Source organism: Triplophysa dalaica, chromosome 13 (assembly GCF_015846415.1).
Source record: "Triplophysa dalaica isolate WHDGS20190420 chromosome 13, ASM1584641v1, whole genome shotgun sequence".
Taxonomy (NCBI): Eukaryota; Metazoa; Chordata; class Actinopteri; order Cypriniformes; family Nemacheilidae; genus Triplophysa; species Triplophysa dalaica.
This window is the reverse complement of record NC_079554.1, coordinates 14,965,950-14,993,672: the sequence shown is the minus strand read 5'-3', so window position 1 is coordinate 14,993,672 and position 27,723 is coordinate 14,965,950. Positions and strand designations below refer to the sequence as shown.

The following is a 27,723-nucleotide window of genomic DNA, read 5'->3' as shown; positions in this document are numbered from 1 at the left end:
TTTTTAAAGTGTTTACTCAAGCATGAAAAACAGTCAATTTCCACCCCCGGTCTGGTAATTCCAGGTACACCTTCTGAGCTAGAAGCCACGTGGATGGGATACCAAAATAGTGTCGAGCACAAAGCAGCATACGATGTAAGTGCGTATGTGTGTTCTATGTTTGTGTTAGACAAGTAGGTTGGGCCGGTCTTATTCTACAAGGACACTTTCTCTACCTCCTCTTCAACCAAAGTCGCTCTTGACTAGGCTGTGGGAGCCAAATTTTTCACATGAGCCAAGAACATCCACCCGCACAGCCACACTTCTGCCAGTCTCACTGTGTGTGTCCTGTCCTTTAGAATGAGACTCTTTATGAATTGTGTATTGCACCTAATTTGTCTCCATCAATCGAATTTTTCTTGTCGTACCCCTGTGGAAGTCAGTCAGGTCTCAGACATCCAGGTCAGTTTGGCTGGTGGTCTTATTTTTCTGATGTTTCAATGCATAAAATGTATGATAAATGTATATTCTAAAAAAATATTCTAAAAAAATATTCATAAAAATGCACAAAATTCCTGGCCCCCTGGACCCAATTCCCCCCTAGGGGACCACGACCCCCAGTCTGAGAACCACTGATATAGAAAATATTAAGAATTTTCCATTCAGGATTTTTTTTCTTTTTTTCGATTAACAGTTTCTTGTCATCATTGTTGCTATCAATAAATTGGTATCAGTTATCAACACACACTTACACTAAACTGTCTGAAGTGTTGTATACAATGTCTCACTTCTGTAGATGTGTGTTTTTATGTGTGTGGTGTTGTGAAAGCTGTCAGTGTGTGGCTGTGGGTCTCAGACACAGAGCATCTCTGTATGTGTTTTGTGTGGATGTGTGTGTTTTGGATGACACTGGCAGCAGTCGTGTGTGGAGATGGTTCTGCGTGTGCCAGCGTGAGTGTGTGCCCGGCGGGTAAGGGGCAGCTGGTGATGCTATGCTCCTGATGATACAGAACACAGACCTGTGTGTGTGTTTACTTTGGCCTGTGTGTTTTCCAATGGAATTGTTTAACAAACTTGAACCAACCCACTGTGTGACCTGGATGCCTCCGCTTTACAAGATCTACTTATGATTTAATACTTAGATGCTTTTAGACTTCACCAACACATGACTGAATCTTAAAGCAGACGGACAGAATGCATGTACTGTACATGTGCATGTAGTTTTATTTCAATCGTTTTAACTTTTTGTGTGAAGTAGACATGGGGCATAAGTGAATCATGACTTTAGTAATGTAATAGACAGTATCTGATGGGCTTGTCATCTACTGTTGAACACATTGTGGGCTTTCAAAAGTGATTTACTAGAAATCAAGTGTAGTGTTCTTCAAAAAAAAGACTGTTAGCTCACGGTAGTGATTTTAAAGAAGCCCTCAAAGCTGTGGGGTATTTCAGAAATTGCTGAAACACACTTTCACATACACATTGTGTGGAGAAAAAAAGCGAGAGCAGAAGTCTTGGTTTGGAGTGCGATTCAGAGTTTTCTGTTATGGGAACACCAGGGTTTTCGTAGTTGCATTTTGTTTTTTTGGTGACTATAGAAAACATAATTTGGAATACAATAGATTTATCTAGAGTTACAATCAGCCTCTAAAAGATGGTTTCACAGCAGTTTTATCTTTTGCATTGTTTGATAATCTGTGCGATCGTTCAGGTTTAAAAAAACAAATAAAAAGAACCAGCTCAACGGTGCCATCCTGCCATTACAGACCAGATCTGTCGTTTTAAGATTTCAGCCAGTAGAAAAACAGGCATCTTCGAGCTGCAAGATTCTTAAAGTATGAGGCAATGCCGAACAGGTCAAGTTTATCCTGATTTACAGGCTTGTTACCCTCCAAAATTCCCATTTTAATGCAAGACGGTGTTGACAGCTTATGTTTGACCTAGGGTTGAAAATAAACTAGTTTAATTTGAGCAATTTAATGGTTGCAATATTTTTAAACATATGTAAATAATAATAAATGGCTTAAACGTTTAGACTCAGTCTAGACAATGTATGAAACCAATAGGGTGTTATTTCAAGGGAACAGATTAAGATGCATATCAGTTTATTCCAAGCCTCTGACTGCTTTCACACGCCATCTTTATATATCATTATTTCACTGGCGTCCTTTTTCCAGTATATTCTGTATATGGAAATGTGCTGATTGACAGTCTTGGCTGGCGTGTTTGCAATAGGACTCGTGCGTACTCTATTTCTAGTAGGTTTGGCACAATCCACATGGTGTTTATTTTGAACACGCTCTCTTGTGCAGCCGCACAGAACTGGCTGGTTCACTCAGGAGTCGCAGGTGATGTGTGAGAAGGGGTTTAAGGGTGTGGCGACCTGCTGGCGGCAAATGGGTGTGTGACCTATTATCATTGCCTGTGTGAGTGTTTGTCCTTGTTTCCTAACCCACGTTTTTTTTTTTGTGTGTTCCAGGAAAAAGCAGACACAAGCTCTGGATCTTTACAGATGCGATCAGACATCCAGGTCGGTTGACCCACAGTGCATTTCTGCTTTCAGACCTTTATAAAATTGCACAGCTGTAACTAACACTTCACACTTTCATTAATAAATCAACCACCTCTGTGTTGATTGATTTACGTGTCCAATTGTGAACGTGTGAAAATAACTGCAATGTTGTGTTTATTCATAGGAATCATTTGGCTTCAGTAGTGAAGTGTCCACTCCAGAGACGGAGAGAAAGTAAGTCACTTTAACTACTCGTTTCTACCTGACAATAAGGTTCAACTCTTGATAATCGCTAATGGTCAGCCAAGATACACATCTGTTCACACCTAATGTAAACTTTAATCCTTAGTTAGCTGGACTGACTTGCATATGAGTGCAGACCTTCTCTAATACAAAATCACGTAAATGCATCAGCTCTGGTCTCCATCCCCCATCTCTCACAGTGTGTGATTCCTCTGTTTTGCTTCTTCACATCTTGGTTCTTCCAGGCTTCCTTCCTTCCATCTATTGTTCTTAGTTGTTTAAGATGAAACTCACTGATTGCAGAGAGGAAGAAGAAAATCATTTCTTTCTGACTCGAATATAATTCAATAAGTTTATAATACACAAGAGTGACAGTCAGGCTGAACTTTGTTAAGAATTATTAGTTAATCGAGTAAACATGGTACACATGACATCATCTGTGCCCATACAATTCTGTAAAGGTCAGTTTGTAGTCAGTCAATTTTTTTAATGTTTATGGGTGAAATAGAGTGTAGTAATGTAAGGGTAAAATTTAAGCCAAATCAGTTTTGACTTTCTTGTGTCTTTGTGCTTTTTAGTTATGATAACAAATTCAAAATGGCCGTCAAAAGTGATGACGAACACCAACATCTATTTTTACCTTAAATGGAAAAATAATTGTGTTTTTGATTTTAATAATTGACATCCCAAGGGTTCAGTTGGACAGTGTTGAACTTCTGTCATATATAATGCAGTTAGTAAATGAGTGATGGCAGGTGTGGCAGGCAGGGTCGAGTCTCCATGCATGTGCCGATGGTCTGTTTCTTTTCGGGATGAGCCGTCCACGTGTCCCAATGAAGATTTACCATCAGACTCTCGGGAGAGGAGAAGTATGCAAAGATGAATGTAAAACATATGGAGCCGCTGACACATTTAAGCGTTTAAATGCCTCATACCTATGCAGTCTATAGGGACACGTCTACAGGGATGTGGTGTGCACGCGTGACTGGGTTTGTGGATTTTTGGTCAATGTCTTGAGTCAGTCACTCAACATTTACAGTAATAGATATGTTGAGTTTAGTTTGACATGCTTGTTTAAAAGGTCTGATGTGATTTGTGTTCAATGTTCTGGTTCTTACACTCAATCCATATATGAGTTTTGAGTCTTATTTCGTTTTTTTCTCCACATAAGGAGTTTTCAATGAAATAGTGATGTCATAAGAGAGTTCGAAATATAGGACAGGACGTTGCATAGGTCAGAAGGATATTATTTTCTGGGTTCACTTAGGGTTTCACCATTAATCCTATTAGTATTTAAATCTCAAAACAGCTTTGTGTTATTATTATAAAACCAAATCAAACGTTAAAAAAGTGCGACATTATCATCTTAGAGCCACTCTAGACAAAAGAGTCGTTGCCAGATAATTCAACTTCCTGTCTACGTGATTAGACGGAAGAAGTCCTGACCACCAGATGCTGCATAGAAGTCAATGACACAGGAGCAGTTACCAGAGAAGGATGTGTGTTTGATGCATATAAAACAGTCATGTTGAAAGGGTTTTCCTCCTAACGTACATCTGGCTCCATTACGTGGCTTTTTAGCAGTGTGTGCTAAACGAAATGCTTGCCACGTGTAATACAGTGGTGGAAAAGTTTTATGTGTGTGGCTTTGAGGAAATCCCCTAACCCTCGTTTACCATGACCTCCATAGAAGGTCACTTCCTAGACGCTTCCTTTGGCATCTTTGTATACGTGCGCTGGTGTTTAAGGCCATGTGTGTTCGGGGACTCTACCGCCAGGTGTGGGGAAATAAATCGCCCAATCGCAGGAGACCAGGTGCACAAGTGTTCTTCTTCATCAGCAGTTTGAGAGAGGAAGTCGCCCCACTCCCTGATATAAAAAAGCAACTAATATGTAACGTTTAGTGACGCATTGCTGATGGGAACAACGTGATGTTCCATCTTAAATCGGTGGCAATAAAATGTTGGCGCAGCATTATGACTAATGTCATGTTTTGGAAAGCCATTCCTGATCATTCTCATGTTGAAACACAACTGTCTGAATGAGCGCTTTATTTCATTCAGGGTCTATGGAGAAAGCAAAGATGTTCCAGCGAGGAATGTTCTTCCATCACATTCCTCAAATAACATCTCAGCTGGGCAGGGATTCCTCCATTTCAGTGATATTAGACATGACAGGTACAAGGAATGCAGCACGTGGGACTTTTTCTCTGCATGTGCAGCATCAACTGAACTAATAATGATAAGGGCTGGGTGATACGGAAACTGGAATTAACATTTTAATCGTGATTGATTTGAAGATTTTATAGATGGTTTTACCTCTTTTAAAGAAACACTAACACGGCTTTTGCTGCTGATTTGGTGTTGCTCAAAGTAATAGTTAGTAAATAGTAATTTTCTCACCTTCAGATGTATATGATTTCATTTCTTTAATTGAACACAAAAAAATTATTTTATAAAATCTTGTTATTTTCTTATATGGGACCCAATATGGAAGTTCAAAAAGCACATACCTCTGTCATAAAAGTAATCCGGATGACACCACTGGGTTAATAAATGTCTTCCAAAGTGAAAGGACACGTCTGTGAGAGAAAACTGTATTTTGAGCTTATTTGACGGAATTGAAATGTGAGGATTTGAGCACAAAATTTGAATATGGTGGCACAGTAACTTAACTCTTTCACCGCCATTGACAAGTTATCTCGTCATTTAAAAAAACGCTTCCCCGCCAAAGACGAGTTATTACGGCAATCAGTGTTTGTACTGTTGTACAGCAGGTGGCGCTATTACACACCACTGGGGAAAAAGTACAGCATCCCGCAACCTAGAACATATATGTTTAAGCGTTTTTTAATGATTGTTCTGAGTGGAATCTGGGCGGAATCTTTGACAAAAAAACTTTAATAATCTCAGCTGTTTAATCAAAATAATGCAATTTTGAAGAAACCTACCCACATCTACGAAGTGATTAAAAACGGTTTCTTTTGTTTAAAAGCTGAGACTGTGTTCTTTCATTTGACATATTGTTTGTCCATATATTCTTTACAGAAAATGTACTGTGAGCCATTTAAAGTTGGGTGAAAATGTTAAAAAACGCTGGCGTAGGCTGGCAACTTTTTTTTAAAGAGGCTGGCAGCTAATGAGTTAATCATATTTGTTCTTGAATGTGTTTTGACGAAACATATTAAAACTTGTCATAAAAGAATCAAGTTGAAGGAAAGTCATTAACATCTGGGGTGGCATCACGGTTGGTAAATTATGTGAGAATTCTCCTTTTTGGCAGAACTGTTCCTTTAAATTTCTTTGCAGGAAAAATCTTTGCAAACACATATTCAACATGTCACCCTGCCACTGTAACAATACAAGACACCCCAACAAAGCAAGAAACTGTCTGACTGTAACATACTTTCATTGTACGCTGGTCACACAGTCGTAAGCAGTATAACTTTGTCAATAGCAGCAGTCTTTAATGGAGCCTATTTACTATGCTGCTTTTTTACTGAGCCTTCTTTGCATGGGTCGCAGGCAATATACTAGCAGGAGACCCCCTTTGGATTTTGTGTGCATTCTTTGGGGTGAATGAGAGGTTAACAGAAAAAGGTTGTGTTGTCATGGGAGCATAATGATATGATAATTCACACAGAGGCCTCTCTGTCAAAGCCCGTGTCACAAACATACAGAGAAAACTCGCTGGAGGACCAGCAGTGACGTCTTTATTTGGGCTGATACGAGTGTGTTGGATGTTACTGTCTTTGTGTGGATCTGTTTTTTTTTTGCACGAGTGCATTTTTTCCTTTCACAGTCCATGTAATGACATGTAAGGTTTGACCCGACACTACACACACGTCTCTGTGTGTGTCTGTATTGATATTTAGCAGCAGGGGAGCGTTTTGAAGCGAGGATCTTAAATGTATTTGGGATGTATTTAGGACACATGGATAACAGATGTAAAACAGACACAATGATAAACTGACAGGGTTAAAAACACAGTCTTCCTGTGGAGAAAGCAGACCAGAGGACATGGGTGCATGGTTTAGTGTGTGTAAAGTTTACGCGCACATCTATGTAGTGTTTAGTTTAGTGTAGACTCCAGTTGAAATAGTTTTTTAACCCAAGGGCGAAAGAAAATCCCCACCCAGATGAGAAAACCAAAACACGCACTAGCATGCTTATACGTCCCCAACTGCAGAAGATCCAGACATTTCCAAGGGAATGTTTTCTTCTCCCTCTGTGCGTTTGGATCGTGTTAACCATCAGCTCAGTTCAGATGTTTCCTCTCATGACGCCTGTAATAGACCCTCTCATGACCAGTTCACACAACATTTTACAAACAAGTTTGACAAAGTCAACCTGATCCCTGCCTCGTGCCTCGTTGGAATATAAACAGTGTCTTTTTTTCAAACCATGATGTTCTGTCAAATATTCAACATGAAAATATCATTGTACATGAAAACAATGCTTTTGATCTGTATTAATCTTCCTATTTAAAGACCAAACCTCAAACAAGTTTGAACATTTTGCGTTCTTTTTTACTGAAGGGTGCTTGGGATTTATAGAAAGGGGGAAGAATGGATATAAGCTAAAATGAAGCAATAATGTCAACATGTTTTACAACTACAATTTGTTGATTTCAGATATAATAACAAGAATTGACTATAATGAGAAGATTATAAGGTGACGAAATTCGGGTCATTAAACAAAAGTACCAGCAGAAAGAGAGCTATGTGATAAAACGTATTTCAATTTTACAATTCTCTTTGGGATACAAAAAGAAAACTCTCAATGACATCATTCATGAAGCATAAAGTAGCTGTAAAGCATCGACGATTAGATAAAAAAAAATGGAGAAATAGGATGTAACTGGATCAAATACGTTGTTTATAAGGTTGGTGGTTTATTCGCGCTGTGTGTTTATCCAAAGATAAGTGTGCTTTTCAGTTTAACATCTCTCTGCTACTTTACATTTTGGTATTTTCCATGGGCCCTGTGCCGCAGAATGGAAATGAAAACAAGCAGCGTCTGTCCTGTGGTGTCTCTCGCTCACTTTTTCTCCCTCTCTCAGTCGGTGTCTCTCATCTCATTTCTGGTCATCTCAGGGGCTTTTCATCCGTGCCCTGAGATCCTCAGGAACCTGACTGGTGCAGTGTGAATGGTGACACACTGCCCTCTGCTGGGCCATGTGATAAATCATTTGAGTGCAGTTCAGGGAGTTGAAATGCAAGGTGGATGTACACCATAGCTCAAATCAGTCTAATAGTGATCTTTATGTTTTGTTGTAGAGCACACACACACACACACACAAGTACAAGCACACTCTCCGTCTGAAATGAGATTGGCTAAATGTTTATAGAAGAAACTGTTAAAAAATATAATTAAAAAGTAACAAAACAATGTTTTTCTGTGATTCTTTCCTCAGAATTGCTCTGCACAAGTCCAGCTCTGAGGATGGATCAGGTCAGTGCTTCATTTGAAAGCTTCTTTGCTATTATTATGATGAATTTGAGGTTTTCGTGGAATGTTATAGGAATTATTTTGGATTTCATGTTGGATTGGAATGTTCCAGTGTTAGGGGTTGCTATAAACACTTACGCTTTCTTTTAGATGGCCAAGCATTTATCGGTAATGTCACAAAAACTGACAAGAAATATCTGGGTCATAATTCACTCAAGGATAAATTAAGTCGCAGAAAGATTTAGGAGACCACTTCTAAATTATTACGTTTTTTGGAAACTTACTGTTAATAGATATGTAGTTCATCTGTGAACTACCTTCAACCTTTCTCCCATATACTAAGTAAATCAAGTATTTTATTTGCATTTATTTGCGGAAAATTAAACCAAACAAACTGGTCAAATTTTTTTTTGTTCTTGGTTACTGAAAAACAAATTCATGTTCATTCAGATTGAATATTTGATTGAATAACCCTGATTTTATAACAGCTATATATATATTTTTTAAACAATAAAGCTTTTTTTTTACTTTTCAGACAACACAATTTAGCATTTTTTTTAATGATTTAAACCTCCTTCATTTATTTAATAGTCTACTGTAATCTAACCAGATATGGAAAAACTATCATTTACATTTCATTTACATTCAACGTAAGTTTAAATAAAATGAATCGCATTATTTTTATTGCTGTATCACAGTGACTTTTTTGCGTTGAAAATCACTGTCCGTTCTTTGTGAGATTCATCCTTTATGATGCTAGATAATAATTGTAAAGTAAATCCATTAACATTTAGACACTGCAGTGTGTTCATGTGTGCACGTTCATTTGTTTGTGAGTTTTAACTGCTTCCTTCTCACACAGGAAAGTGGGATAACAAGAAGAAAAACAAATCCTTCTGGCAGAACTTCCGAAAGTCGCAGAAAGGGGTCACAAGGCAAACGTCAAAAGGTAATAAAAACAAATTCTCCCGCTTCCTCCTCATCACTCCACCCCTGTCTGTTTCACTTGCTTGTATCCCTTGTTCTCATTTGGTCACCTTTGACCTCTGACCCTTCAGGAGAGGACATTGGCTATGTGGCCAGTGATATCACCATGAGCGATGAAGAACGGATCCAGCTGATGATGATGGTCAAAGAGAAGATGATCACAGTGGAAGAGGCGTTGGCACGGGTAAACACGTCACATTAGCCCTGAACAACAAGACAACCTTCATTCATGTTTACTAACCTTTACTCACCCAGACTAACAATCGCCCGCCTACTTCCTTTCTTCCAAACATGCATACACACACTGACATGCATTAAAACACGTGCACTTACTCTGCATTGAAGGGCTGCAGTAGATTGATAGTGCAAATAATGTTTCATTAGAATGAAGGGCTTTTGGTGACTAAACTCTGAAGTAGGGTTGGATTGATCGGATGTCCTGTTCAGATGTGTTTGGGTGACTGGGTCTCTCTCTCTCTGTGTTTTATCACGTTTTGACAGCATGATAGTGTAATATCATCTGATCATAAACCTAATGGATGGTTCTAGAGTTTGGCTTTCCTCTCTCCACTAGGCCAACATTGATTCCTTTAACCGTTCTTCAACATCTCTCCTGCAGTTGTTCTTTGGGACTGGTAGTTGATTCATGTTTTGAGCAGTCTTGAGCAGGTTTTGAATCAATGCTAAGCCTCTGTGGATGGTTGAACTTGATAAACGCTTGAGTGTACGCCTGTGCATATGTGAATGAATGTGTGTCTGTTCTCTGTGTGTTTCAGTTGCATCTGTACATTTCTTTTTAAACGTGAAGTGTGTAATTCCAAACGAAAATGCAGAATGACTGTTTTTACATTGGTACGAACCTAAGGCTGTCATTGGTTAGTTTTAAAGATAGTCACACCCCAAACTCACACCATTGGTTGAGCAGACGTAAACCTATTTTAAATTGAGGAGTAAGAAAGTATTTCACAAAATTACACGCTTCACCTGAGTGTTGGTACATGTCTGTGTGGTTTTGTGTGATAGATAGGGCTTGTGTTTGAGGGCGAGGGGCGGCTGTCTTTGACCTCTTGTTCTTCATAGTTAAAGGAATATGAGAGGAACAGACATTTGAGCTGCAGTACAGACTCATCAGAGTGGACTGATGGACCCAGTCCCACTGTTAACCTCTCCTCCAACTGCAATGTAAGTACTATAACCAACCATCCAGACTGTAGACCTGAGGCATGTGTGACCGTGTGTTGTGTGAATGCCAGGGAGTGTTCGCTAACCTCATAAAGTCACATTGAAGTGTATCTTTCCCAACAGTGAGACTGCACTGTTCGGATGTTTGAATGTCTGTGCGTACTGTATATTTGAGGTTGAGGAGTTAAATCTCTGCAGACCTCATTGATGACATTTTACTTTATAAATGTTTGCTGCGTAAATATTTAAGCAAGATTTTTGATGCATTCAGTAATTAATGCATGCTGAAACCTGGATTTAGCATCACACAGATGTGTTAGTTAATAGTTACGGATGCCATTTCAGAATCGCGCTATTTGATATGAATTTGTTGTAAAAGCGAAAGTGTCTGATGGTGGTGAGGTTACTAGAATACACTAAGTAGCAAGGTAGTAATCTCCATGTTTGATTTAAAAGCAGGCTACTGACTGGAATTATTTCTATAATGTGTATGATTTTCATTGTTTCCAAAAAATACTGAAAGCACTGCACCTTCAGCCATAAGTAAAAAAAATAGATGAAGTCACTGATCTGAAAACTGATGGAGAGGCAAGAGATGATGCAATAGTCATACTGAGCATCTGACGCTGCTGGCACACTGTAAGACTCTTAGTGATGACGTCATAATGAAGATTAAAAGTCCTCTGTTGATGAGGTCATAATGTGTGTAAATTAAAGAATAATATGTTGACCCATGACTAAGACGCAAACAAACCATTTAAATCTGTATACTTTTTTGCCTTGAGAATGTGCATGTGTGTGTGCGTGCGTCATGAATAAATCCTTGAAGTAATTGGTAACAGTTTACCCTTTTGGAAAATAAGCTGCCAGAACATACAAATCCACACAGTTGTCATGGAAACTTGGACCAGCTGTCAGTCTGTGCAAATAAACACACTTCCCGATCTAATGGTCAACAGCTTAACTGTCTTTGTGATGCTTTTGATGTTAACAAACCACAGCATTGCTTCGCTCGGCTTTGAGATGTCCAAAGCGCTTGCTCACATATACAGCTTGACTCACTCCAGCCTGCAATGCTTTATGGACTTTCAGTGCATCTGTGTGTGTCCAGCCCATGTGATTTCATGTCTTAAAGGGCCTAAGAAGAGATGCTAATCCAGTGCTAATGGATTTACCCTGACTGAAAAAAGCGTCAAGATAGATAGATGGATGGATGGATAGATAAATAGATAGCAGGGATAGGCAAACATACATTTTCTTCTCTGATCGTTTTTAAACCAGATCACACATCAGTATGTGTACATTAAATCACAGGGTCTACAGAAGATGAATCTCTGTGGAAAACTTGGCCTTTGGGCTCATCATCTCCCATGTATAAATGGAATCGTGTCCGGCCTGGTTTGCTAACGGTTTAACTGACAGGCTGCGTGCTGATCTCCTCTGGGGATTTACTGATCTGAGTTCAGTTTATCATAATGAGAATACTGAGACCTCACTGTGCGTCTGAGGGTCTCCGCTGTCACGAGATCAGTGTCAACTGCGGTCAAAATAGTGATCCATCAAAGCTTTTCTGGACTCAACAGTCGCTTGATCAGTTTAAGCCAGATATAATACAGAGGATGTACTGTATCTCTTTATGAATAGACTGCACCCAGATCAGCCTTTCTTCTCTCTGGCACACATTCCTTTACTCCTCTAAAGACCATTAAGGATGTTCTGGGGTCATTTGGGAGACCTCGCTGAGTTTCCGGACTTATAAGCGCACGCCTTTTGCCTGTCCCTCGATATTGCAGACTTTTAGAGGTTCCTGTTTAGAGTTTGTATTAGTCTCAGCGTGAACTGGCTGAAGGTTCGTTGCATGGATCCTAACTTGTAACCTCAACACGAGGAATGGTCTGCTGGTGGGTCACAGCTGGACACGTGTGGACAGCGTTCTGGTTTCTATTCATGTTTTTTTGTTTCTCTTCTAATGTTTGTATGAAATGTGGCTTTGTAGGCTTATGTTGATAACTGGAATTACAACCGGAAGAAATTTGGGGTTTGCATGTTGTTCATGGGGCAGACCTCAAAGCAGGACTTATGTCACAATTTTTTCCAGATGTTATTTTCTATTTTCTATTTTCTTCAGACTCACGTGAAAATGCGAGTCGTATTATGGATGCTTTTGTTTATTGCGTATAAGAGTTTTGTGACATCATTTAGTCCTGAGAGTTTTTCTGCCCAGTTTTTTGGCGTTCTGAAATTCCACGTTCCCCTTGAATGATTTGGTTAGACTACTCACAAACCGTCTTTGTGTGTGTTTATGGGGTTGAGCTATAGGTTTCCAGTAACACGGATCACATTCAAGCTCAATATCTCGGTGGAACATTTGTGTGCGGTGATGCACAAATGTATTTGTCCAGCACTGATGTAGGCCAAAATGGCTCAGTTTCAGCTGATGGTTTAAAAATAGCTGACGGTCAATGCTGATTATATATTGTCATTCGAAAAGGGAAAGACAAATAGTGCATTAGCCCATATTGTGGTGTACCCGTGCAGTAAACAAAATGTTTCTGGAGTGAAACTACCGTCTTTTTAAAGAGTGTTTTGCACTTAATTCCATCCTATAGCATTGTGTATGCAGTTAAAAAAGCTATATAAACACTTAGTCATTGTGTATGCGAGGATTTTTCTAAGTTCGTGTTAACATTGATTTACAATTTTGCGTCAGGTTTTGTTTGATGTGTGTTTGGGTGTGTGATACAGTCACAGGTCATCTCAACAATATACTTCACATTTTTATTCAGAGATTTAGTTCAACCGTTTCAATTATTCCACACTTATTCATTATTCACACTCATTTACATGTGACAAAAATAAGATGGCTGTGTGCTATTTGGACTCAAAACATGCCTCCATAACACATTACTCTTTACTGTGCTCTTTTCAAGTCGTGTTAGCAAGAGTCCATCCTTAACATCTCATAATCTGTTCATGCCTGTGAAAGTCATCATTCTCAGTTTTTAAGTATCTTCTCGTGGAAGAGATGTTTCGAACGTTTGTTATTTTTAGGAAGAATGTTGACGGTGAGTTTTGTCTCTTTAGTCTGTGGAGCAGTCAGATGACGAACAGGAGGACTCTGTGAAGTTCAAGAGACTTCATAAGCTGGTCAACTCAACTCGCCGTGTCCGCAAGAAACTCATCAAAGTGGATGACAGCAAAAGGCACGATTCACAAGGTAGGAGACTGGGAGTGTATTGACAGCATTGTTTAGCTGGTGTTAAATGGAGTTTGTCATGAGACATTAAGAAAACGTCTATGCAACGTTATATTTGTTTTGATGTTAGATGTTATCTTTATTTTTCAAATAATTTAAAGGAAGGGTATTGAATAGTTTAATGGGAAAACATTTTTTGTATTACAGTACAAAAATGTAAACATCCTTTATTTTTTACAAGGATTGTATTTGGAAATATGTTCATTTTTTACCTTATTGGGCACATTTGCTTTTTAACATCGATGAATCAATTTTGCATTGTGGTAGGATAAACAAAACTCTAAAAATATATCTTCATACAGTTAAATTTATTTATTAAAACTGATTTGGAAACAACTGTTTGCAGAGTTGGTGTAATAAGTCAATTATATTACAGTTTATTAAAATTTTGATCTTTTCCTTTAGATTCCTTGAGTCTGGATGCAACTCCCCTATGTGACGACTTAAACGCACTCTACGCGGGAATCCACAAAAAGCCGCCTGTGTGCACAGACTCCTCTTTGTCCTCCCTTGCCCAAGAACAGCTCTCTCTGGATGGAGACACGGACAGTCTGAACACCTCTCCCTCAACCAGCAGCCTTGAGGCCTGGAAACCTGCTCACAAGCTTGTGAAGACCCCCGGCACGCACCCCCACGGTCTTATCCGCCCGGCGCGGAAGTGCAGTGACGGATCTGGACTGGGTTTGGCTGGAGGAAGTGGTTCCTCCTTCTCCGAATTGGAGGGTGCTGGAGACGACAACTCCAAAGTCTCCCGCTCGGCAACAGACGGAGAAATGCGAAAAGCTTTGTCATCTATATCTCACGGGGTAAGTACCGACAGCGTCTACGCCTTTTACGGCCTCACTAGGCCCCGCCCAAAGCCACACCCCCTTTTGGTGTCTTTAGATGACATTAACAACACCAAGCGGCCACCAGTTTCCACGTGGCAGCGCAATAAACCCGATCCGAACTACGCCTACTCCACCAAGCACCTGCTTTACCAACGTAGCTGTAATGCTCCGAAAACCAGCGCCCCCACCTCACCTCCTGTTCGGGAGCTCCCGTTGGCCAGAGAGAAGGGGAAGAGCTGTGGGAGCGGTGTAGTGGGCAGCTGGTTGTTTCCGCCAAGGCGTCTGAAGGGGAGGACGGCGGTTAGCGAGCTCAACATCACGTATGTGGTGGAGCGCAGCCTGTACGGCCACTTGAATTGGACCGGGCTGGTTAGACCCGTCACACTGAGCAAAGCAGACAGGCGCTGGCTCCTGGAGGACGAAAAAGATGCGAACAGGAAGTGGGCGTCTAGCATGGATCGCTGCACCAAGCGGGTGCTCTTACGCATCCAGCAGAAGTCTGTGAGTTTGCCAGGAGAGCAGATCAACAGTGCCCTCTACTGCACTGGAGGAACAGACTGATGCAAAGCTGCAGAAGAGAATTTATTCAGGATGTAGTTTAGAGAAAACAATGAAGTTTGGCACGATGACAGTTGACAGGCAGTTTGACCACAGGTTCCTTTGGAAAAATTGGATTGTTAAAACAGTGTTTTTAGAATGCAAGTGAAATAAGATCTGTGGTTAACTTTACATGATATTAACTTTTTGTTCCACCGCATAAATTACACGCAGTCAAAGCCCATAAATGTTCAAAACTATGTTTCGTAAAAGCATAGTTTGCAAATAAACAGTGCAGCGTTGCTACATTTTTATAAAACCAACATCATGTTTGAGGCTTTAAAATTGACTGTGTAATTTGTGGTGTAAAACAAATGCGAGTCTTAAAGCTGTAGTCTGTTTTTTTAGTCATCTTTGTTAGAAACAAACTTGCAGGTTACTTTGTATGAGTATATATTCACGTGCCCCTTGAACCCAAAATGCCTTAGAAATTTTATCCGAACATCTCATAAATCATAATAATAAGCTCACAGTTTTAAAACTCCATTTTAATGTAATTGATCAGTAACAGATTTTGGTTTAATTTTTTATTGAAAGCAGTTGTGGGTTGGAGCTTTACTGTAATATTAACCAAAGATCTCATGTTACTCATAAATCAAAACCCGCTGTTTTTAAACCCCATAGGAAATTCCTGAGGGAACTCGTGGGCTGTCTAGGTTTTAGGATCACGAACTGAACATCTATATTGGTGAAATGAAATATTAGTCTCTGTGGGTACATATTCCAAGTTCTGGCCAGCACATACAGTACTTAGACTTTACCAGAACACACTTCTGAAATATAGGCTGTGGTATCTTTTGCTAAAATCTTTGCAATCTCTTGGGCAGTTATTATAGCTAGAAATCATTTAGACTGGTTGGGCTCTTTTGCTTATTTCAGCCTTTTTATCGGTAGGGTAGACTGACATTACTACAGTCACTATCATAATCCTGGATGAAAAAGAGATAAAGGAGAAATGAAACTAAATAAAATATCAGGGAAGGTTCATCTTTGGCCATCCTGAGCTCTACCTCTAAACCTCCTCTCCTGTAGGCCTAGTCAGTGATGTGTGTCAGAGCATAATGAGAACTTAGTCTTTGAAAGACGGCAAAAGTAGTTTTTCAGACAAGCACACTCAGTTGTGTGATTCTAGTCGAGTTCAGATTAGTATTTCAGTCATATAAAGTGCCTTCTGCAGCTTTGCAGAGTTTGCTGTCTGCGGATCCTCGTCGTCATTCATCGTGAATGTGAACATGACCGCGAACTTCATCACACTGAACTCTTCATTCATTTTGGGTTGGAAATGACTCTTTCAGCCTGGGCATGACGACTGAATATTTGTTTTGTGGTTGAATTGTGGTTGTTATTGTATTCTTTATTTTCAAAATGCATGTTTTTCCAAAAGGAAATGCAACATCTTCTCATACTACAACATTTGATCAGAGTTTTTTTTATTTCGACAATTGGGAGGTTTTGTAGCAGAAACAAAAAGCAGATTCATTTATATTCAATGCATTGCATGTACTGTATGTGAGCAATACGGTTTGTTGTTGAGGTTTTACATGAGGCCATCCCTTATTTACATAATAATTAAAAGATTTTATTTGCTGTTGAATAGAAAATCAGATCATGTCCCGAAAGTCTCCATCGTTTAAAATCAGTGGCGTCTTATAATTATCAACATGAATCATCGAAGCCCATCATGAATCACATCTACCCGACCCTCTGGATTCATTTCTTTAATTGTGAATTCACACAAATCATTTCTCTTCTCTGCAGAGAACGTGTAGCTTCGGAGGATTCGACCTGTCTAATCGTTCCCTACATGTGGTCAATACAGCGTCTGAGGCGAGCGTGAGTACTCACACCCTCTCTCTGCTCTCTCATGCAGCTGCAGTGTTTGTGTGATCAGCTGCCTGTGATCAGATGTGCTTAATCAAGCTCTCTCTGTCTCTCTCTTTCTGGCATAAGGAGCAGGAGGCTCTGTACAGAGATGCTGTTAAGTCGCCCACCACATCCCGCATCTCTCTAGGGAAGAAAGTCAAGTCTGTCAAAGAGACTATGAGGAAACGCATGTCCAAGAAATATGCAGGATCTCTCTCTGAACAGGTACACGCACACAGATCCTCCTCTAACACATGTTCACGCACACAGATCCTCCTCTAACACATGTACACGCACACAGATCCTCCTCTAACACATGTACACGCACACAGATCCTCCTCTAACACATGTACACGCACACAGATCCTCCTCTAACACATGTTCACGCACACAGATCCTCCTCTAACACATGTACACGCACACAGATCCTCCTCTAACACATGTTCACGCACACAGATCCTCCTCTAACACATGTACACGCACACAGATCCTCCTCTAACACATGGACTGAGTTGTAATACAGAGCTGGTTCATTTAGCGGTGAGACTCAGCCTTTGCTCCAGAGGGATGCTGCACATGGGTGGCCCACTTTTTAAGTTTTGAACAGGGCTCAAACTTATCAGTCTTCCCTTTTTGTTTCATGGAGCTTGGAGACAATCTCGCTCCAGCTTTAACTTCCTGACAGTGTTGAATACAGAAACAAACGTGTGTGTGTGTGTGTGTGAGCGTGCGTAAATGAATAGAATAGGAAACAATACGTAACTGTAATGTGATGAACCGTATCCACATTGAGAGTGGAGTCTGTCGTTTAAAATGTAAAATGTAAGATGAAATATATTGACAATCCTTCCATTTGACATGTTGTCTCAATTGATAAGACTATACTTTTTATATCCCTCTGTATTTGACATCTCTTATTTCTTTAGTGTGTTTAAACAAGACTTATGTGTGTTGAACTCTATAGCTCTATAGAAAGATTTTGTCTGCACAAAGCCTTTGCCAGTTTATTTCAATTCATGCTCCAAGTAGTCGTGTTTTATACTGTAGTGCCACCTAGTGGTGATTTCGTGGTATTTATTAATCTGTCTGAAAGTAGTGCTTCAAGTTAAGGCTGTCAGAATTATTAAATAATCATCACATCGCAATTATTTGACATATTTGCTATTATTGTAAATCCTTAGTAAACAAGGGTGATCTTCAGCAGTTTAGATCCACTGCCCTTGATCTGCACAGTTACGTTCGAATGACATTTCTTCATCATTTCTACATCACTTCATCAGAGTTTTATTAAAGTGATTCCAGATTTACAGAATCCTCACAGCAAGATGACATCATCCTCATTTCCATTTTTTGGGTTGAGAAAAACTCTATAGGGAATGTTTTTTTCACATTTCTTCATGTATCTATATTTTATGCACTGAATACATTGATTGTAATGAATTGTCAAAGCCTTTTAACAGACAATTAATTGCCATAATCGCAATTGTTTAATCTTTTGCCAAATTTCATAACCGTGACAGCCCTACTTCAAGTGGCTTTTATATTTAAGACTTATGCGTCCATTCATCATCCTCTGTCATGAATAATGACACACTATTATTACTGTCTCCTTCTCTGTATAGTCCAGTCTAGATGGGACACCCAGTTGTCCTCAGTCTCCTCAACCAGACACAGACTCTCTGGAGAAACCCAAACTGAAGGCAGGAGGATCTGTAGAGAGTCTGCGCAGCTCCCTTAGCGGACAGAGCTCAATGAGTAAGCGTGTTGTCACTTACTAGTATTCGTCCTATAGACATTATTAGTCTGTTTGTGTGGCTAGTTTAGCAAAGGTTTGGGTGTAAATATTGGTGATGGTGTCCTCACAGGTGGCCAGACAGTGAGCACCACAGACTCATCCGCCAGTAACAGAGAGAGCGTAAGAAGCGAAGACGGTGATGACGAGGAACCTCCCTACAGAGGTCCGTTCTGCGGCCGGGCACGAGTACACACTGACTTCACACCCAGTCCGTATGATTCAGATTCCCTCAAGCTCAAGGTACTGAACACACCGGTCTATGCATCATTTCTCGATAAATAAATGATTGTCGATGTTCGCACTACATCTAACACACTGTTTCCAGAGGGGAGATGTGATTGACATCATCAGCAAGCCGCCCATGGGCACGTGGATGGGTCTGCTCAATAATAAAGTGGGCACGTTTAAGTTCATCTACGTGGATGTGCTGGCTGAGGAAGAGGAGAAACCCAAGCGAGCGGTTCGCAGGAGGAGGAAGGGCCGGCCGCCTAAACCCAGCTCTGTGGAGGAGCTCCTGGAGAGGATAAACCTGAAAGTGAGACGTTTTGTTTAAGATATGATGAACACTTTTAATACAGGCTGGGAGGGAAAAGATGGTCTCATCTGCTAGATCACCTTAACTGTGAGAATGTTAGGCAAGGTCAGTTCAACATGAAAGTCAAAAGCTTTATTTAAACATTGTCGGACACACTCCTCAGATCTCCCACAAGTTCTTGCTATGTTACATCTTAAAATATACGATGGTGGTACACGTGAACCAAATAAAGTAGCACTAATAATATCCATTGGGTGTAACTGTAAAATCTATAATGTGATGGTTATTTAAAGCCTCATTGGGTTTTGTGAATGTGTTCATAGACTGTAATGATAGTTTGGTGGTCACAGAAGAGTGTGAAGCCCAGAAGCGTAAGTTCTGAGACATAGATGAACTGCCAGGGTGGAGTGATGTATTTTAGGATGCTTCTGCACTAGTTTTTAATCTATGTGTGTGTTTTAGGAGCATATGCCGACGTTTCTGTTTAACGGCTATGAGGACTTGGACACATTTAAGTTATTAGAGGAAGAAGATCTGGATGAACTTAACATCAAAGACCCTCAGCATAGAGCTGTACTGCTGACTGCTGTTGAACTCCTGCAGGATTACGACAGTGAGTACACACACACACACACGTGTTTGTTTCTTTAACTATTGGAGAGTATTTCTTTACATTTTATATGTTCGTGTTTTATAGGTAGCAGCGATCCGGAACGCAGCGCCCTCTCCGGCTCCCAGGAGAAACTCCCCTGTGAGGGGCGTGGCCTCACGGCCGACTCTCCACGGGACTCTGGTTGCTACGAAAGCAGCGAAAACCTAGAGAATGGTAACCAGGCGCTTGTCTAGCATCTCCATACCAACCGCATCACCTTGTCAAGTCTAGTCTAGCAACGCCATGACACCATCTTCTCACCTCTGGGCCACGCCTCTCTCTGCCATGACTTCATGTTCTAACAGCCAATGAGAAACTGTCATCTGGAATTAACGCAAGCCGCTGTCTCTCTGTCATATCTGCTGTTATCTGTCCACTTTTCTTTTCCAGAGGTTCTTTTTTCATTCCTCACTTTTTCTTTTCAACCTTTTCTGTGGATGTACCAGGCCTCATGCTCATTAGATATTTGAAAATCTTAAAAGCATTGCTCTGTTTTGTTCCTTCAGAGAGAGAATTTCTGTAAACTAGGCTCCGCTTATGTAGAAACTAAACATAATCTACAGCTTCTGAGAGAAACATGTAGCCAGTCGCCCAGAATTAGATCGAGCTGGTCATCGTAGCAAGATGAACTTCACTGCAGGAGAAATACGTTCGCGTGGAGTTTTAAACTCACTTTAGGTTTCTTTTTTTGCCATTTCAAGAAATATCACTCCATATTTGTGTGTGGTGTTTGTTGTGGTCATATTGCACAAGTTCTCATGTGCCTGATATAGAAGAGACTTCAAAACACAAAAATTGTGGACAAATAGAAGGGACAGTCAATTGTAGATGGTATTTTACTTCATAAAGCGTGTTTAGGTGTTAATCAACTAAGTCTATTTTCTAGAAAATTTTATTGGAAAGATCTGAGGACTGTCTCATCCTGCAGTTTCACTTTTGTCTTATTAACATCTTACTGGCATCTTATAAAACTGACTGATCCCTCTTTCTGTCTTGTATGTGCGTGTGAGTCTGTGAATGCATGTGGCTAAGTATGAGAGTCGAGAACGAATCAGGAAAAAATGTGCAATCTGCCAATTTGTAAAATAAATTCATTCTGTGATCTCTAGCATTCTGGTCTGCTTGCTTTTTTTCATCCGTCACTTCCTGTATTTCTTTACTGATTAGTTTTTCCATTCATGTCTATCTGTTAAGAACAGCAGGACAGAGTCATTTATCTTAGATATCAGAGCATGTGCTACTATCAAACTGCTGCTGTATCACCATCAGTTTTTCATTAGTTCTGTAGATGTCTGATAACCCAAGAAATGTCACTCTGATTAATATAGAATACATAAATTAATGAACATGCAGCTTTGATCTATTTTTTCTGAACTGCTGTCTATTCTCTGCATTTTCACATTCTGTCTCCATCATTTCTCAACCATGTCAATCACTTCTGTTTCGAAAGGTATCCGCATATACAGTGAATGTTTATTGACCATTTTAATAAATAATTATTCTTTAATTTAATTCTACACGAATAAATTCACTTTTTTATTAATCCAATTGTCTTACCTTTAAAGCATAATTTACTTGGCTGTCATTTTCTTCACTAATAATTCTGCACTGTATATCATATTTTTATGTGGAAAATTGGTAGAAAATTAGTTGACCTTTTAAGTAAATATGGATTTTTCATTTTAAGTAATGACTTTAAAACATCAGTTAACATTTCTTCAACTAACATTTAACCTTCAACCACAGGTGTTTTAATTATTCCAAATTTTCAAAAAAAATTAATTAAATTAAAATAAGTAATAAACAAATTGTTGGTTTCCTTCAGAAACCTCATATGTCCAAATTCATTGTTATTAAGGAATTGGAGAAAATGTACTTTTTAAACGGTTAGTTTGCTGACAAGCACTTTTTAATACTTTTTATTGGTTTATTTATTGGTTCGATAATTTTCAAAACCCACTTAAACATAAAGGGTGACTAATATTAATGATTTATGGCAAAAATACAAATCCTGAATATAAAGGTACGAGGTTTCAGACGGACAGCAGCCATATACAGTGAGGGAAATAATTATTTGATACCCTGCCGATTGTGTAAGTTTGGGGGTCTATAATTTTATGGTAGCTTTTTTTAACTGATAGAGACAGAATATTACAAAAAAAGTGGGAAAAGGGTTATATAAAGGTTATAAATTGATTTGCATTTCAGTCAAATAAGCATTTGATCCCAGACCTAACATAACTTTGTACTTGGTGGAGAAACCCTTGTTTGCAAGCACAAAGGTAAAACATTTATGATGGTTGGTTTCGCTCAGCAATTTGGAGTTTTAGCCTCTTTCACAGATTTTCTATAGGACTAGTGTCTACAAACTGGCTAGGACATTTAATATGCCTCTCCTTAAGCCACTACCTGATTGTCTTGGCGATATGTTTTGGGTCTTTGTCATGTTTGAAGGCACATACACGACCCATCTTTAGTGATCTATTTAAGGGAAGGAGGTTCCCATCCAAGATTTTACGGAACACTGGGCCGTCCCTCAGCCACTCAATGCAGTGAAGTTTTCCTGTACCTGCAGCAGAGATAAAAACCCTAAAGCATAATGTTTCCAACACTGTGCTTCTCTGTAGGGATTGTGTTATTGGCGTCATAGTCAACATTCCTCTCCCCACAGAGACAGGAGTCACTTTCGGTCTCACAGCAGTGCCAGCACTTTCGCCAAAGCCTTTTCTGAATCATTTTGATGTTCATTGTCAAACTTCAGACGAGCCAGACGAGCTTTCTTGAGTAGGAGGTCCTTGCGGGTGCTTCAGGATTTCAATCTGTTGTGGCTTAGCGTGTTAACAATGGTTTGCTTGCTAACTGTTGTATCAAATGTCTTGAAATCATTAACAAGTTTCTTCTGTATAGTTCTGGGCCAATCTTTAACCTTTCTCATGATCATCTTTACTCCATTTTGGAAAATCTTGCAGGAGCTCCAGAACAAGTGCATTTGATAGTTATTTTGTATTTCTTCTATTTCCAAATAATCGCACCAACAGTTGTGTCCTTCTCACCAAGCTTCTGTCTGTAGCCTATTCAAGGTTTGTGCAGTTCTACAATCTTGTCTCTGACATCCTTTAAAACCTATTTGGTCTGGACCATGCTGGTGGAGAGGTTGAAATGAAAGATACAGATTCTGTCGGGCAGCCAACTTTTATATACATAACAAGCTGATATAGGAGGACTGTCTTAAAGTGACAGGACTAATCTGTGGTCCATATAGGCACATCCACCAATCTGTGGAGCCAGAATTCTTGCTAGTTGGTAGGGGATCAAATACTTATTTCACTGACTGAAATGCAAATCAATTTATAACCTTTATATATTTTTCCCCAGATTTTTTGGTTGATATTTGGTTTCTAAATAAACCTACCATAAACTTTATAGACCCTTAATTTCTTTGTATGCCGGCAAACTTACAAAATCAGCAGGGCATCAATAATTATTCCCTCACTGTATAGAATTTAAAAACTCCTACACTCTAAACAAAAATGTTGGGTAATTTTCAACCCAGCACTGGGTCCAAACTGTATGAACCCAACCTGGTGGGTTGCAAATAAACCAATGGTTGGTTGTTTCAACCCAAAATGCTTTTAATCCTTTTAACAGATTATTGGGTCAAATATAAACATTATGGGTTAATATAACCCAACAACTGGATTCATCCCATTTTTGACCCAACTCTTGATTTAAAAACAACTTTGTGTTAAACTGACCACTAACATGTTTAGCATGAACAAATGTACTTTATCACAGATTTTTTAGACTATCATTTTGGGGTTTTATATTAAGTCCGTTTAACTAACCATAGCTCAGGCTGGTTTTATTTCGACTGGTTTCTGTTGAATATGTTTTTCTTAGCTACCTGTGATTTTAAATATCAACTCAATATGCTCAGAATGTTTCAAAGTAGTTTGGTTTTAAATGTGAGCAGTGCTTTCACCCTCTAATAGAAGAATTCAAAAACAAACATGACCCAATCCAAAACTTCAGAGAGCTCAGCCTCCTCAGCACTTTCTGTTAAAGTTCTTAAATTCATGATGCCGGTGTTATTTAGGAATCAGATAAACTGAAGTTCACATCAAAACTGTCCTAGGGATGAGCTACATATGTGAAAGCACATCTCTCTGTTTCAGGAAAGAGTCGTAAGACATCACGCCACAGTCGGCGATCATCTGGATTTGATAGTGGGGTCATGAAGTCTCCAGACTATCCTACTCTCCCTATGACTCATTCCATCGAAGCTCTCCAACAGCAGGCCAAGAAAGAACGCAAGTTCCCGAAGACCTTCCTGCCCCGGCCCATAAAGGGCTTCAGTCTGCGAAACCTCGCTCTCAAGAAGGGATCCAAAGTAGGACAGACCTCCCGCATGCCGGTTAGCCGTAGCTGTGAGGAGCTGGATGACCCCCAGGAGAATCATGATTCCTGGAAGCGTTCACATTCGTTAGGGGATCTACAATGGGAACAGGCCTACGATAAGAGGAAGGACCACCAGGTGCAGAACAAGAAGCAAAGCAGCAACAAAGAGAAAGTAAAAGCAGATCCTATAAAATCCAAACCAGAGCAGGGTGGAGATACGTCTGGAAGAGAGAAGAGCTCAGTGGCGAGACCCACTGTTCCCACACAGCTGTCCCTCAGCCCGGTCAGATCCCTGCCTCCTTTTCCCTCAAACCGTCAACCGGTCTCTGCCCCGACCAGCCCGGCTCCACGAACTCACCCTAAAAAACCACCCGTTCCACCTCCTGTGCCTGCTAAGAAGTCCAAAGAACGTCTGCCGAATGGTTTGCGCCACCCTCCGCTGGTTCTGTCGGGTTCAGTGCCAAATACACCAACCCTACCACCGAAACCCATGGGCTCCCCAGCCACCCCCTCTGAGGGTCCACCATTAACCCCAGTATCACCGGGTGAGCCCGGAAGTCCACCAGCTCTTAGTCCACCCTGGTTATCCGACCTGCCTGGATCAGCATGTCCTCAGATCCACGGAGCAAAAGTTGGCCTCAGCAGGAAGACCTCACATGCCAAAATGGTCGACATGGAGAGTTTACTGGAGGAGAGAATGCGATTAGAAGGCATTGACCTCACAGAAGAGCCGTATTCTGATAAGGTGAGTCCCGATGCCATTTCAAAACTGACTAAAAATAGCTAAACAATGTCATGGCAATTCTTTAACTATTGTTTGGAATGTGTATGTATAATCTCGTTTGTGACAGCTTTAGGTCTAAGGCTTTGTATTTGTTTCTTCCTAATAATCATACGTTTTTTTTTCTATAAATCACAAATTCACACCTCGTAAAATACTTGCGAACTCCCCTGAGATCTATCGGTTCCATTATAACAAAACGCTTTTAAACTGATCCTCATTGAATAATATACTCTGAGTCTCAAGAATAAAAAAAGACTGTGACTGCAGCACTTCTAAATGATGTCTACACGATAAAAGACACAAGCATTTGGAGGCCGTATTGTTTTGCTTTTACTTTTTTGGAAGTGTGTCCAAAAGGATCAAAAAGAGACATTTTTAATCTGTACTCATCTGTAACCAAAAACATTTCCATTCATAACTTCAAACGCATCAAACTTGAAGACATCCGTATTGACTGCAGGTCTAATTTGGAATAAAAATACATCAAGCAGCGAGTTATCAATCATCCTTTTCTTCTCTAGCTATTTTTATTTGTTAATGTATCATTTAGCACAGTCATAACAATTACATATCCTGCGTCCTTCAACAGTTCTTACTCATGCCAACAGTAGCAGTGAACCTGCTTTAAGATCCCCTGCGTGCGCACACAGCGAGGAGAGTCAGGCTGGAAAGAGTTGAGACTGCGGCTTTGTTTTTGTGTACATTACGGTCTGAATGTTTGAGATTCAGCGAGTATCTTAAACCTGGTACCTGCACCGAGGTCAGTTGGGTTCCTCCTTGGTTGAAATAGTGTATACATTCATCAACAAAGTCTGATTCTGAATCAGTTTTAGAGGCTAAAGTGTTCCAGTCCTGCTGTATAAACACCTCCTCACTTGAGCAGACGTGAGGTTTAGGAGCTGTTCAACTGTTGCCAGCTGCACCACTAGACACTGTAGAGCAGAGGTGAAATATGTGCCGTCTGAAACCACAGGCAGCTCCACTGTTTTCATATTAAATACACGACCTAATGCCTGGAGTTTTCAGGACTTTTTACTAGCAGCCAATCCAATTGTTTCTGGTCTAACAGCCTATTGGATGTTACCTAAATTTGACACAGGTGGTTCAAAACTGTGAGTAGATTTATCATAATTTATCTATCAGTTAGAAAGATTGTTTTCAGTTAAATTTACGTTAGTTTGTGTGTCATTTTAGGTTAAAATATTGTCTCCTAATCTGCGGAGACATTTGTTGCTGATGTTTTCCAAATATCATACTTTCCAAAGATATTTTTTCTTTGAGCATCTTGCCCAGCCTAACACAGCAACATTTGACTCAACAAATGTATGTTAGTTTGTGCCGGGACTGTCTGTTTATTTACCCAATAATAGAGGTGATGGTCAGGGGAACAGAAGTTTGGTAACGCTAGTGGTGCAGAAATGACACGCTTTAGATGTCTTGTAGATTTAAGTTGTTCAATTCATAAAGATGGCTGTGTTTCGCCTGATTGAGTTACATTAAAACAAATTGGTTTGTAATATTCTTAAATCAGTTCATCCTTTTAGAAATGTAGCCATTTGGAATACAAACAAAACATATTTAAAATCGTTAAGTTTGATGAAGGTTACGCCACACAGGACGATGTATTAGAACACTGAATCTTGCATTAAGCAAACAATTTAGTCTTGCTCGCCTTGTAATGCTGTAATTGCCACATAAAGTTGTTGCTTGTTTGTGAGTCAGCTTCGGTTTCCAGGCACGGTCTCCACCAGCCGTAAAATCAATTAAAAAGCCACATGAAGTCAACTTTATGATCTGATCATTTCTGTCCACAGATTAAAATAAAATGTTGATCTCCTAAGTTTTAATCGTGGCTTTGCTAGAAAATAATACAATATTAGTGGAATTCTCTCCGTATTTTTCCGAGATTTTGATGACCAGGGTTTGTCTCTTGGGGTCAGTAGTACATAGTTGCTTAGGACTCAAGAAATATTTTCCAATTACCAAAGGTGTTGAACTCTAGATCTGTTTTCCTCTCAGGACTTGGCTGACCTTTTCTCTTTTCTCTCGTCCTTCCTCAGCACGGTCGTTGTTGTATTCCTCGTCTCTTAGTACAGAGATACTCAGAGGACTTTCAGCTGCCAGTAAAGGACGTGGCATCAAGTCTGGATCAGATCAGAGTTAAAGAACTGCGCAAGGAGCATCGCATGGCCGTGAGTCAACTTTTTTAAATGCAATAAGCTGAATCAGTTTTACAAATGATTGCTGATGGAAATTATAATAATTGCGCACAGATTCAGTTAGGGAACAAAAAATATTATTTTGCCCTTCTTTTCTAAATATAATTGTGAATGTATGAAAATTTTTAATGTAAACGTATCGATAAACTGCATTTTACCAATTAACAATTTGTTTGTGACATATTTTTTCTTATATTTATTTACTCAGTAACTTTTAATCAAAGTTATTGAGTGCAGCTACAGTATAACACATCAGAGGAGACCTGGCCCTCCTGGCTGATACTATCAAAGTTTTATTCATCTTGGAGTTTTGGTTCCTCGCCACTGGGCCGTATTGGCTGCTGATATTAGATTAGCTCAGGGTTCTGTAAATTCCATTAAAATTGCTTTATTATAATGGTCGTACTCTTTCTATACCATGTATTTAATATGTGTTTTTCT

At 39.8% G+C, this 27,723-nt stretch overlaps 1 protein-coding gene across 7 annotated transcripts in view; it reads left to right on the top strand.

Moving 5' to 3' along the window:
• Positions 1-27,723, top strand: part of sash1a (SAM and SH3 domain containing 1a) — a 184,883-nt gene that overhangs the window by 154,411 nt on the left and 2,749 nt on the right. For 4 of the 7 annotated variants that reach the window (XM_056764393.1, XM_056764400.1, XM_056764399.1 and 1 more), the window contains exons 3-19: positions 2,459-2,509; positions 2,676-2,725; positions 8,150-8,187; positions 9,047-9,133; positions 9,243-9,355; positions 10,252-10,353; positions 13,438-13,570; positions 14,015-14,415; positions 16,795-16,869; positions 16,987-17,124; positions 18,522-18,654; positions 18,765-18,934; positions 19,020-19,229; positions 19,692-19,842; positions 19,927-20,055; positions 24,057-25,024; positions 27,124-27,255. In XM_056764393.1, the coding sequence (XP_056620371.1) occupies positions 2,459-2,509; positions 2,676-2,725; positions 8,150-8,187; positions 9,047-9,133; positions 9,243-9,355; positions 10,252-10,353; positions 13,438-13,570; positions 14,015-14,415; positions 16,795-16,869; positions 16,987-17,124; positions 18,522-18,654; positions 18,765-18,934; positions 19,020-19,229; positions 19,692-19,842; positions 19,927-20,055; positions 24,057-25,024; positions 27,124-27,255 (3,081 nt within the window). The remainder of the gene's footprint in view (positions 1-2,458; positions 2,510-2,675; positions 2,726-8,149; positions 8,188-9,046; positions 9,134-9,242; positions 9,356-10,251; positions 10,354-13,437; positions 13,571-14,014; positions 14,416-16,794; positions 16,870-16,986; positions 17,125-18,521; positions 18,655-18,764; positions 18,935-19,019; positions 19,230-19,691; positions 19,843-19,926; positions 20,056-24,056; positions 25,025-27,123; positions 27,256-27,723) is intronic. The other 3 variants (XM_056764396.1, XM_056764394.1, XM_056764397.1) reach the window with 3 other exon arrangements.